This window comes from Schistocerca nitens, chromosome 10 (assembly GCF_023898315.1).
Source record: "Schistocerca nitens isolate TAMUIC-IGC-003100 chromosome 10, iqSchNite1.1, whole genome shotgun sequence".
Lineage (NCBI taxonomy): Eukaryota > Metazoa > Arthropoda > Insecta > Orthoptera > Acrididae > Schistocerca > Schistocerca nitens.
In genome coordinates, this window is record NC_064623.1 from 111,790,837 (window position 1) to 111,805,060 (window position 14,224).

The 14,224-nt window shown below is 44.5% G+C and overlaps 1 protein-coding gene across 1 annotated transcript in view; it reads left to right on the top strand.

Moving 5' to 3' along the window:
- The window catches only part of LOC126210215 (general odorant-binding protein 72-like), an 87,320-nt gene that overhangs the window by 26,598 nt on the left and 46,498 nt on the right, over positions 1–14,224 (top strand). Inside the window, exon 2 of the mRNA XM_049939399.1 lies at positions 13,065–13,143. Within this exon, the coding sequence (XP_049795356.1) occupies positions 13,065–13,143 (79 nt within the window). The remainder of the gene's footprint in view (positions 1–13,064; positions 13,144–14,224) is intronic.

Genomic DNA, 14,224 nt, shown 5'->3' on the forward strand with positions numbered 1-14,224 from the left:
AAATTCATGATTGTAGTTGCCATATATGCGTAAATGATTGTAGTTAAGAATAATGTTTTAACTCTATTTTTTGGACCATAAGGCGGAACGCCTTGATGCAGAAGAAAAGGGGGAGAGGGATGCAAATGTGCTTGAAGGTTACTACCCTCCTAGCCACCACTTTGTTGCTATAGTCATCGCTTTTGACGTCCCAAATGGCGTGACGACTTTCTACTTCACTTATGCTTCAATGTTTGCAGTATAATGGACAATGAATGTTTCGCGTCACTGTCTCAAAAATGACTGCCTGTCTGTTGGCAAATCTGCAGCGCTGTGTCTGTGGTCTGTGTCCAGTACGAACACTCCAATTGAAACTAATGCATGTCCGGCGGAGACTGCTGTGAACACAGTGACCTTGTCCGTCACATATGGCGAGGGTGAGTCACTACTGGGGCACGCTCCAGTTCAAACAAATGTATCTCTGTCGGTGACCGTCGCTGGTGACCGATACCAGTGTCGCAGTGTGAAACGGGCCTTAAATTTACATCGAACATAGGTAGATCACAGTAACATGACTGGACCCTGTACATCGTGATGGATGGCGGGAACTAGCATTCACAAGATCTGTACATATATGTTTACTGGAGGTCAAAAACTGATATTTGTTGTTAACTTCTTAACTCTAATATATATGTAGCTTTCTTCTTCCACCTCTATAGAAAAAATCATTTTTGGACGCTTGAGGCAATGTTTTACCCTCACTAGTATTCCATTCTATCAGTGATAAAATATCATCGACATAACGTTTACAATAAATAGACTTTTTTGTTTCAGCTTTGGAAACGTGGCAATCAATTTACATCCCAAATAATCCTCCAAAAGTATGTTAAAGGCAACTTACAAACCATTTCATTCTAGAACACAGGTGTTCATTAGGAAGGGGGGAGGGGATTCACATGTTCCCTTCACCTCCTGGAATCTAGAAAACAGAGTTCTTATTCATTACGGAATTTTCATACACTTCTAGAGGTGGAAATGGAAATGATCGTATGGCATCAGAGGCCGGGAGTTCCCAGTCGGGAAGTACGGCCGCCAAGTGCAAGTCTTATTGAGTGCGACGCCACATTGGGCGACCTGCGCGTCGACAATGGGAAAGAAATGACGATGACAGCACAACACCCACTCCCTGAGGGGGGAAAATCTCCCTCCCCAGTCGGGAATCGAAGCCGGGACCACGTGCGTGGCAATACAACGCGCTGACCATTTCTTTTTTCCTTTTTTTTCGATATAGTTCGTTGCGTTTGGTCTGGGCGGACATCACAAGACATCCCTTCGCGTTGATCGTTGATTCCTTGACTCAGTTTTGTTATTACAGAGAGCACGCAGCCCTCTGACCGAACGCGCTGAGCTACCGTGCCGGCAACCATTCAGCTAATGGGGCGTACACTTCTAGAAGTAATTTCCCACGACTCCGCAAACCTCTCGTTTCGCCAGTTGTAACAATATGTCGCTGATCGCAATGAGACAATACTATAGCAGTTACCCTCTCTAAAAGAAAGTGTAACACTAGACACTCGATTATGGAGGGCGGGCTTCCATAATAATGGTTCAAATGGCTCTGAGCACTATGGGACTTAACATCTGAGGCCATCAGTCCCGTAGAACTTAGAACTACTTAAACCTAACTAACCTAAGGACACCAGACACATCCATGCCCGAGGCAGGATTCGAACCTGCGACCGTAGCCTTCGGGCGGTTCGAGACTGAAGCGCCTAGAACCGCTCGGCCACACCGGATGGCCCATAATAATGATCACGCTACTATATCATGGATCAGACGAAGGCGGGAAAAAAACCGCTTTTGTGTGGTGTGACGACTTCCTTTATTGGCTTCTTCGAAGTATTGTTGTCAAGTTCGCTACGAGGCGTAACCCAACTGTATCGCAGCTAAATCCCACGTCTCCAGTCTTCTAAACGTAATCAGCAATAGCTAAACGCCACACTTCCTGGCGCACTGTTCCGTTTCACTGAACACCACTTAAAGTCCTGGCAGACTGAAACTATGTGCCGGACCGAGGCTCGAATTTGGCATCTTTGACATTCGCGGGCAAACTGCTTCACCCAAGCTCGATTCACAGTCCGTCCTCACAGTTTTCCTTTCGTCGGTACCTCGTTGCCTACATTCTGGGAACGATCATTCATATTTTCAGAGTTGGCTGATGTAAGCAGTAAACAATTTGTTCAAATCAAATGGTTCTGAGCACTATGCGACTTAACTTCTGAGGTCACCAGTCGCCTAGAACTTAGAACTAATTAAACCTAACTAACCTAAGGACATCACACACATCCATGCCCGAGGCAGGATTCGAATCTGCGACCGTAGCGGTCTCTCGGCTCCAGACTGTAGCGCCTAGAACCGCACGGCCACTCGGGCCGGCAAACAATTTGTCACAGTCAGCTGAATCCATTTTTAAGTAATTCGGACTTTGGAGGAGTAGGATGTATACCTCCAGCATGAGAAGGCGACAGTCAGCTTTACACCCTCCTGAAACTTCTCCGGTAACTGTAGTCCTTTCTCTTTTGTAAAAACACACATCTTCCGATAGTGGTACTCTCGATTTGGTTTCTGGTAGCGAAGCCTATATACACCGAGATGACAAAAGTAGGATAGCGATACGCGCATATACAGATGTCGGTATTATTACGTACATAACGTATAAAATAGCAGCGCATTGGCGGAGCTGTCACTTGTACTCGGGTGATTCACGTGAAAAGGCTTCCGACGTGATTTTGGCCACACGACGGGAATTAGGACTTTGAATGCGGCATAGTAGTTGGAGCTAGACGCTTAGGACATTCCATTTCGGAAATTGTTTGGGAAATCAATGTTCCGGTCAGTGTCAAGAGTGTGCCGTGAATACCAGATTTCAGGCTTTACCTCTCACCACGGACGACGCAGTGACCGACGACCTTCACTTAACGACCGATAGCAGCGGCGTCTGTGTAGAGTTCTCAGTGCTAACAGTCAAACAGCAGTGAGTGAAGTAACCGCAGAAATCAATGTGGGACATACGACGAACGTATCCGTTCGCCAATCTCTAGATTTTCGCACAGATGACGAAATGGTAGATATCAAAATAGATGACAGAGGGATAGAAAAACAATTAAAATCGCTCGAAAGAGGAAAGTCCGCTGGACATGATGGGATACCAGTTCGATTTCACACAGAGTACGCGAAGGAACTTGCCCCCCTTCTTGCAGCAGAATGCCGTAGGTCTCTGGAAGAGCGTAGCGTTCCAAAGGACTGGAAAAGAGCATAGGTCATCCCCGTTCTCAAGAAGGGACTTCGAACAGATGTGCAGAACTATAGACCTATATCTCTAACGTCGATCAGTTGTAGAATTTTGGAACACGTATTACGTTCGAGTATAATGACTTTTCTGGAGACTAGAAATCTACTCTGTAGGAATCAGCATGGGTTTCGAAAAAGACGGTCGTGTGAAACCCAGCTCGCGTTATTCGTCCACGAGACTCAGAGGGCCATAGACACGGGTTCACAGGTAGATGCCGTGTTTCTTGATTTCCGCAAGGCGTTTGATAGAGTTCCCCACAGTCGTTTAGTGAACAATGTAAGAGCATATGGACAATCCGACCAATTGTGTGATTGGATTGAAGAATTCCTAGATTACTGAACGCAGCATGTCATTCTGAATGGAGAGAAGTCTTCCGATGTAAGAGTGAATTCTGGTGTGCCGCAGGGGAGTGTCGTAGGGCCGTTGCTATTCACAATACATGTAAATGACCTTGTGTATAAAATCGTAAGTTCACTGAGGCTTTTTGCGGATGATACTGTAGTATATCGAGAGGTTGTAACAATGGAAAATTGTACTGAAATGCAGGAGGATCTGCAAGGACGTATGGTGCAGGGAATAGCAATTGAATCTCAATGCAGACAAGTGTAATGTGCTGCGAATACATATAAAGAAACATCCTTTATCATTTGGCTACAATATAGCAGGTCAGCAACTGGAAGCAGTTAATTCCATAAATTATCTGGCAGTATGCATTAGGAGGATTTAAAATGGAATGACCGTATAAAATTAGTCGTCGGTAAAGCAGATGTCAGACTGAGATTCATCGGAAGAATCCTAAGGAAATGCAGTCCGAAAACAAAGGAAGTAGGTTACAGTACACTTGTCACCCACTGCTTGAATACTGCTCACCGTTGGGGGGACTGATGACCTTCGCTGTTTAGTCCCCCTTAAACATCCCAACAACCACCACCACTGCTCACCGTTGTGGGATCCGTACCAGATAGGGTTGATAGAAAAGATAGAGAAGATCCAACGGAGAGCAGCGAGCTTCGTTACAGGATCATTTAGTAATCACGAAAGCGTTACGGAGATGACAGATAAACTCCAGTGGAAGACTCTGCAAGAGAGACGCTCAGTAGCTCGGTACGGGCTTTTGTTGAAGTCAACGAGGAGTCAAGCAATATATTGCTCCCTCCTACGTATATCTCGCGAAGAGAGCGTGAGGATAAAATCAGATTAAAGCCTACACAGAGGCATACCGACAATCTTTCTTTCCACGAACAATACGAGACTGGAATAGAAGGAAGAACCGATATACTCAAGGTACCCTCCGCCACACACAGGTGGCTTGCGGAGTATGGATGTAGATGTAGATGTAGATGTAGAAATAGCACGACATCTTCTACATCGCCTCTCGTGGGCTCGTGACCATATCGGTTGGACCCTAGGCGACTGTAGAACTGTAGCCTCGCCCAATAAATCCTGATTTCAGTTGGTAAGAGCTGTTTGTAGGTTTCGAGTGTGGCACAGACTCCTGAAGCCATGGACTCAGGTAATCTACAAGGTACCGTGCAAGTAGGCGGTTGCTGCATAGTGGTGTGGGTTGTGTTTACAGGGATCACTGACTGGAAATGACTACTTGGAGACCATTTGCAGCCATTCGAGGATTTCATGCACCCAAACAACAATGGAACTTTTATGGATGATAATGCGCCATGTCACCAGGTGAAAACAGTTCGCGACTGGTTTGAAGAACATTCTGGACAATTCGAATGATTTGGTCATCCAGTTCACCCGACGTCAATCTCGTCGAACATTTATGCGATGTAATCTAGAGGTCAGTTCGGCACAAAATCCTGCACCGGCAACACTTCCGCAATTATGGACGGTATACAGGCAACATCGTTCAATATTTCTGCAGTGGAATTCCGTCTTGTTGAGTCCAGGCCACATCACGTTTCTGCACTACACTGGGCAAGTGAGGGTCCTACAAGGTATTAGGAGGTATTCCATGACTTTTGTCACCTCACTGTAGGTACCCACCATTATTGTAAATTGTATTGTATGGGTTTTCTCGTATCAAAATACTGATTAGGTTCACTCTGACATATCTGACGTCTGGATGTGCACTGAATGGTCTCCAGTATTCACAAGAAATTTAGTCTGATGTGACATAGTTATGTACTTGATAATTTACAACTCGACAAAGTTAAGTGTTCCCTGGCCCAAAGCGACTCGAAAATATTGTAATATTCATTTTTTTGCCTTTATTGTAATTTTAATCACCTCATACAAGGCGGGCTGGCAGCAGCATAATACGCTGCTCTTCAGCCTTAAGGGGTACAATAATACACTCCTGGAAATTGAAATAAGAACACCGTGAATTCATTGTCCCAGGAAGGGGAAACTTTATTGACACATTCCTGGGGTCAGATACATCACATGATCACACTGACAGAACCACAGGCACATAGACACAGGCAACAGAGCATGCACAATGTCGGCACTAGTACAGTGTATATCCACCTTTCGCAGCAATGCAGGCTGCTGTTCTCCCATGGAGACGATCGTAGAGATGCTGGATGTAGTCCTGCGGAACGGCTTGCCATGCCATTTCCACCTGGCGCCTCAGTTGGACCAGCGTTCGTGCCGGACGTGCAGACCGCGTGAGACGACGCTTCATCCAGTCCCAAACATGCTCAATGGGGGACAGATCCGGAGATCTTGCTGGCCAGGGTAGTTGACTTACACCTTCTAGAGCACGTTGGGTGGCACGGGATACATGCGGACGTGCATTGTCCTGTTGGAACAGCAAGTTCCCTTGCCGGTCTAGGAATGGTAGAACGATGGGTTCGATGACGGTTTGGATGTACCGTGCACTATTCAGTGTCCCCTCGACGATCACCAGTGGTGTACGGCCAGTGTAGGAGATCGCTCCCCACACCATGATGCCGGGTGTTGGCCCTGTGTGCCTCGGTCGTATGCAGTCCTGATTGTGGCGCTCACCTGCACGGCGCCAAACACGCATACGACCATCATTGGCACCAAGGCAGAAGCGACTCTCATCGCTGAAGACGACACGTCTCCATTCGTCCCTCCATTCACGCCTGTCGCGACACCACTGGAGGCGGGCTGCACGATGTTGGAGCGTGAGCGGAAGACGGCCTAACGGTGTGCGGGACCGTAGCCCAGCTTCATGGAGACGGTTGCGAATGGTCCTCGCCGATACCCCAGGAGCAACAGTGTCCCTAATTTGCTGGGAAGTGGCGGTGCGGTCCCCTACGGCACTGCGTAGGATCCTACGGTCTTGGCGTGCATCCGTGCGTCGCTGCGGTCCGGTCCCAGGTCGACGGGCACGTGCACCTTCCGCCGACCACTGGCGACAACATCGATGTACTGTGGAGACCTCACGCCCCACATGTTGAGCAATTCGGCGGTACGTCCACCCGGCCTCCCGCATGCCCACTATACGCCCTCGCTCAAAGTCCGTCAACTGCACATACGGTTCACGTCCACGCTGTCGCGGCATGCTACCAGTGTTAAAGACTGCGATGGAGCTCCGTATGCCACGGCAAACTGGCTGACACTGACGGCGGCGGTGCACAAATGCTGCGCAGCTAGCGCCATTCGACGGCCAACACCGCGGTTCCTGGCGTGTCCGCTGTGCCGTGCGTGTGATCATTGCTTGTACAGCCCTCTCGCAGTGTCCGGAGCAAGTATGGTGGGTCTGACACACCGGTGTCAATGTGTTCTTTTTTCCATTTCCAGGAGTGTACAATATATAGGTGACACAGACAATACAAAAAATGGCGGGCAAAGAAAGTAGATACAAAAAACAATAAACAAGAAGCCGTTCACGTTGGACGATAAAAACGCTAACACTTGTTGACACGGCGCACAAAACACGGAGAACGGCGACGGCACATGTGAACAGTTGAGTTGTAATTGCACGAAACACAAAACGAAGCACACACACTAGACACTGATGGCGATGATCTCCGGCGCGCGAATGTTCACTATGCGTGTGCGAGTCTGTATTATTCATAACGTCTTATCTATAGTAACACTGTGGTAGGGTTCTTGGACAATGAGAACACAAATACTTATAAATCTATCAGTCATCGATATTATTGATAAACGCACAGAGTTTTCTCCTGCTCTGAAAAAGGCTCTATTAATTGTTCTTGTTTTGCTTCAACTATTTGCACAATTGACATTGGTCTCACCCCTAAATATCACTTACGGGTGAGACCTACGTCAATCTTGATAGTTCCCGTACCCAGCAACAGATGGCAGCACTTATCTCTAAGCTTTTACACTTGAGGATTGGCCCGTTCTTTCGTGCATGTCCTCAGTTAGGATCCTTCAGTATTGTGCGAAAAAAGTGGCTGTTTTCTACACTGAGTGAAAACAGGTTATAGGAATTGTTCGAGCTAAATGTTCGCAGAATAAAAGTGATTGAAAAACCTGTTTTTACTAACTTAAGTCATTGACAAATTTGGACAAGAGCCTCAGCGACTTTTATTCGCCTTCAATCAGGACCAGGTGTAAATTTACATTTTGTGTAGTTTCGTATCACATGTGTTTCTGCATAGTTATTCGTTTCTTCATCAGCTATTGCTAGGTAATCAATTAATTATTTTATTATTTCGAATTTTAATTTGTAAGGTTTCATTTTATGTGATTGAAACTGCATTTATGTGAATGTGAGTAGATGTACTGTGGCGTGCTGGAGAGTAATGACTCTGAATTTTTTATGCGAAAACTCTTAAACCTTTCTAAATAAAACAAGCTTTATTAACATTTCACATCTGTATTCTTCATGATTACACATTTGTTTCTCACCATAGATAGCCTGGCGACGAACAAATTTCACCCAATGAGAGACCAGTTCGCTTGATGTTGCAAGAGCCACAATCTCTCCTCTGCTTGCACCGCTTCATCACTATTAACGTGAAGTTTTGAAAACAGATGTAAATCGGATGGGGCCGTGGGTTTGGGACGGTATGGGAGGATGATCGATGGCAGTGAACCCAAGGCGGTAGGATTGTTGCAGATGTCGCTGCACTCGTTTGAGTTCTGGGACTGTCACGCTGAAGGACAGGGTGCCCCATGTGTGGACGAACTCTGCCAATTCGTGCTTTTAGTTTTCGGAGGATCTCTCACTACACCGATACAATTACATCACACATTGCCACGTTGCACGTTACAATTCACAGCACTCTAGTCACAGCAGTCGCAGAGGGTTGCTGTTTGCGTCAGCGAAGTGGGAAGTCGACTGTTTTGTTTTGTTTTAGGGCGCCTAAGTAATAAGCATGACATACAGGGTGATTCACGAAGATACGCAAATATTTTAATACACTACTGGCCATTAAAATTGCTACACCAAGAATAAATGCAGATGATAAACGGGTATTCATTGGACAAATATATTATACTAGAATTGACATGTGATTACATTTTCACGCAATTTGGGTGCATAGATCCTGAGAAATCAGTACCCAGAACAACCACCTCTGGCCGTAATAACGGCCTTCATACGCCTGGGCATTGACTTAAACAGAGCTTGGATGTTGTGCACAGGTACAGCTGCCCATGCAACTTCAACACGATACAACAGGTCATCAAGAGTAGTGACGAGCCAGTTGCTCGGCCACCATTGACCAGACGTTTCCAATTGGTGAGAGATCTGGAGAATGTACTGGCCAGGGCAGCAGTCGAACATTTTCTGTATCCAGAAAGGCCCGTACAGGATCTGCAACATGCGGTCGTGCATTATCCTGCTGAAATGTAGGGTTTCGCAGAGATCGAATGAAGGGTAGAGCCACGGGTTGTAACACATCAGAAATGTAACGTCCATTGTTCAAAGTGCCGTCAATGCGAACAAGAGGTGACCGAGACGTGTAACCAATGGCACCCCATACCATCACGCCGGGTGATATGCCAGTATGGCGATGACGAATACACGCTTCCAATGTGCGTTCACCGCGATGTCGCCAAACATGGATGCGACCATCATGATGCTGTAAACAGAACCTGGATTCATCTGAAAAAATGACGTTTTGCCATTCGTGCACCCAGGTTCGTCGTTGAGTACACCATCGCAGGCGCTCCTTTCTGTGATGCAGCGTCAAGGGTAACCGCAGCCATGGTCTCCGAGCTGATAGTCCACGTTGCTGCAAACTTCATCGAACTGTTCGTGCAGATCGTTGTCGCCTTGCAAACGTCCCCATCTGTTGACTCAGGGATCGAGACGTGGCTGCACGATCCATTACAGCCATGCGGATAAGATGCCTGTCATCTCGACTGCTAGTCATACGAGGCCGTTGGGACCCAGCTCGGCGTTCCGTATTACCCTCCTGAACCCACCGATTCCATAGTCTGCTAACAGTCATTGGATCTCGACCAACGCGAGCAGCAATGTCGCGATACGATAAACTGTAATCGCGATAGGGTACAGTCAGACCTTTATCAAAGTCGAAAACGTGATGGTACGCATTTCTCCTCCTTACACGGGGCATCACAACGTTTTACCAGACAACGCCGGTCAACTGCTGTTTGTGTATGAGAAATAGGTTGGAAACTTTCCTCATGTCAGCACATTGTAGGTGTAGCCACCGGCGCCAACCTTGTGTGAATGCTCTGAAAAAGTAATCATTTGCATATCACTGCATCTTCTTCCTTTCGGTTAAATTTAGCGTCTGTAGGACGTCATCTTCGTGGTGTAGCAATTTTAATGGCCAGTAGTGTATGTTATTCTACAAGTAAAACTAAAGAAAAACGTTCATATAGACATAGGCCCGCAAATGTTTATTTACGGAGTTACGGCTAAAAAAAGATTTCACATGAAATTTAACAACTCCGCTAGTATGAAGCCATTGCAAAACTGTGTGAGGTTAAAGTAAAGCACGATTTCCATTTATTTTATTGTTATTGATCTGGTGAATAGGATCCATAATATCATCATCATCGTCCTCACGTATCAAGCGCTCGTACTGATTATGAACACTAGGAAGAGAACCTGTCTCCCATAACATTTGAAATACTCCACTAATGGTTCGTGCATTCGGAATCCTCCGATTTGGATAACGTAAGCGATATTTGTTAACTGCAGCTGCAGCATTACTATCACGTTTGCCATGAATAAAACGATATCGGCGTATTTCTCTGTCGTAAATTTGAAAGGCATCCCTGTTTCATAAATAATCTGCAAACTACAACAGATACTATGTGGGTTCACTAAATACACTGTTGTTGTTATGTTATTTCACTGAACAATACAGAAAACTAACTCGTTTGAAGGTTAGGAAACGGCTGAAACAACTCACTAATGGTTGCCCACAATGACATAAACGTTTCTAAAACTCTTAATTGAAAGTAACCAAATTTACTTGTATAATAATCCGCTTCTCTGGATTTTCTGGAAAACTACTGCAGATACACGTCTGGGACATGTTTTATTGGATTCACCAGACCAATAACAACAAAATAAATGGAAATCGTGCTTTACTTTAACAGCTTTGCGATGGCTTCATATCAGTGAAGTTGCTAAATTTCAGGCTAAATCTTTTATTAGCGGTAACTGCGTAACTAATCATTGTATGAGCATGTTTAAAATTTGATCTCTGGTTTTTTTTCACTTTCGTCGAGTAAGATTAATCAAATGCTCATCACTGCTGGTTATGTTTCTTCGTCAGAATTTTCACATTCAGCATTAATAAACATTAGTGGTATAGAATAAAAATATCTTTTCTAAATATTTTACAGCTTTATCATTTCGATGAATGACGAAGGGAAGTCAAAAAGTAAACGGACTTTTGCAATTTCTCGCCGTATGGTATGGTAATGCTGTTGGTATCCAGGGCTGAAGTGTTGTCGTCTGCAGCAATTCTATACGACGAGTCACTCTTATTACCGCGTTAGTCGTTGTATTGTAGCAGACAGTGAAACATTGCAACTGCATTGTCGATGCGCACCAAGGAGGAAATGAGGGGAGTGATTCGCTATTTGTTTACGGAAGGTGTTAAACCTGCGGAAATTATTCGTCGAATGCAAGCGCAGTATGGTGGCAACTGTCTATCGCGAATGAAGACGTACGAATGGAGAGAGCGCTTCAAATAAGAAAGAACTTCTCTGTGTGACGAGGAAGGACCGGGAAGGCCATCGGCGTCAACAACTGAGGACAATTTGGAACTGATGGTGGAGGAGATCGCCAACATTTTACATATCAGGCATGGTTCGGCGTATTCCATCTTGCACGACAGGCTAAATTTTCGGAAAATGTGTGCAAGGTGGTTTATCGGAAGAATTGTCACCGGAGCGTAAGGCGTAAAGGATGGACATCTCTCACAAGCATCTGGGATGTCATCATCGCGAAGGAGATGGATTTTTTCAGAAAATCGTTACTGTAGACGAAACGTGGGTACATTATCACGAACCGGAAAGTAAGACTGCAAGCATGGCTTGGAAACAGCCATCATCACCACAGGATAAGAAATTTAAATGTCAACCATCAGCTTAGCAGCTAACACAATTCTGGGACACTGAAGGTGTGGTAGTCGTTCATTTCACCCCAAGAGGCGAAACTGTGAAAAGTGGGAACTATTTGTGACGTGTTGCGAACTAAACTGAAACCTTCAATCAGATGCAAACGTCGCGGAAAACTGGGAAAAGGTGTCATCCTGCAGCAAGATTACGCTCAGTCACATTCTGTCAATAAAGGAGTTGGGATTCGAATGGTTGGAATACCCGCCATACAGTCCAGACCTGGCTCCAAGTGATTTCCACATGTCTGGACCGTTGGAAGAAGCAATCAGGGGAAGAAGATTTGCAACCGATGCAGAAGCCGTGCAAAATAGGTTACAAAAAACTTTTTTTCCGACGGAATCAAAAACCTTGCGAAACTATGGACAAAGTGCATTATGTGCAGGTAGGTTCTGTAGAAAAATAATCTTCGTTTCAGTTTTGTATCATCAGAACGAATATTCCTTTTCTCAAAAGTCCTCTTACTTTTTGACTTCCCCCTGTATATCAGATTTAATCGTAAAATCATATTGTATTTGATCTTCAAAAATATGCCTCTTTAATAATACGAAAAGGTTTACTTTGAAGGTAATCATGAAATTAATCAAGATAATCTACCTATAACAAATGTTGAGTGAATAGCCTAGTTCTCTAGGATATAATGATAAGTGACAGTTTTACGGTATATGTCCAGCCCATCGACAACGTACAGATGTTACTGGAGCATCTGCCCAATGCATGCGACACAATCCAAATGGAGCCAAGAGTATTGGAAAGAGAGCAAGATTCACTGTGAAGAACAGCTGAAGGACGTGTCAGGACGCATGGTAACCAAGTGCAGGATTACCACATGTGACAGATGGGAATGAGAGGTTGGCCCACTTCCAGACATTTCAGTGCAGGGACTTTTCTTCTAGTTTCGGGCAGTAGAACCGCCACCTCCCGTGGGAATACATGACGCTTTTTTAAAAACACCCTTTATAACACATTTTCATTGTTTCGTAATTTATTGTTTACAAGACGAAGATCGTCCAGCAATTGTATTTGGTTTCCCCTTTCCTGACTTCTGAAGATTGTCACTGTTCGCCAAAATCTCCAATTTATTGTGATCATTATTAGATCAACTAAAGCAGTAAGTTCTGTACTTCCTGGATCAATGTTTTTACTCGCAAGTCTGATGCAGCTTATGGAACTTTTTTGTTATGTAGATTCTACTTTCTATCTAAATCATTTGGTCATTTTGTTGTAGGCCCTGTCATTGGAGCAGCTGAGGCAGACAAGCAAAATAGTGAGGAACATGTGCCTCAAGAAGACATCAGTCGACCTAGGTACTGTGTGCCACATTCGAAAACTTCTGTTGATTAATGTAAACTCCTTCTCACTATTTAGTTTCTCCCAGTGTAATACATGACAAGCTGGAGTCCAATGGGCACAATATTTTGGCAAACAACATTATTAGCTTAGTAGATTGCCATGTGAAGCAGATGAAGAAGTTGGACGTACTCTTAAGTGAACGAAACCTATGAAACTGATCATTTCTTGAAAAGAATCATCTGGTTTTCTGACAAAGACAATGCAGTGGCAGTCCTGTTCAACAAAGACAACATCAAGTAAATGCAATGCTTGGAAGAGGATAATGCTTACCAAAAGATGGTCACTGATGCCATTGAAAATGTATAGAAGCCTCAGTCCTACAAGATTAAATGATTAAGGAGCTACAACTAAGAGCACTGGTTCGTAAAGAAAGAACACTGGAGGTATGGATTAAAAAACGCCTTCAGTCACAACTTTTCGTGTTTTATTAAGTACACAATGCATTTTGGACCCTGTGGATCCATCATCAGGTGTAATTTGTCTTAATACAGTGCTTTAGCATGTTTTGAGACTAATTAGGCCTACACCTGATGATGGACACACAGGGTCCGAAATGCATCGAGTCCTTAATAAAACACGAAAAGTTGTGACTGTAGGCACTTTTTAATTCATACCTCCAGTGTATCGAATACAATCATGTTTGATGCCACGAAATATGGATAAAATTAAAAAGAAAGAGTACTTTGCTCCCAGTGTTAGCAACATTGAAGCCCCAATGTACTTACGCATTAAGTACCTGGAGCACATACATAGCCATTATGTTGGCAAATGTCCACATCATATTTGCAATTCTGTAGATTTTGTGCAATACCCCAGCAGCTTAAGGCTGAATATTTCCAACATTTTATTAGGTTTCATGTCATCTCTTTTTTTTACCGTAGTCCTTGGAACTTATTGCTCAAAAATTCTACTGGTACATCTTCAACTTCTTCATGCATGTCTTGACGCCAACATATTTTCTTCCTGATAGTACTTACTAGACCAGATGGAAGGAGAGGACATAGGAAGTTCACTCTCATTAGTTGTGATCAATAT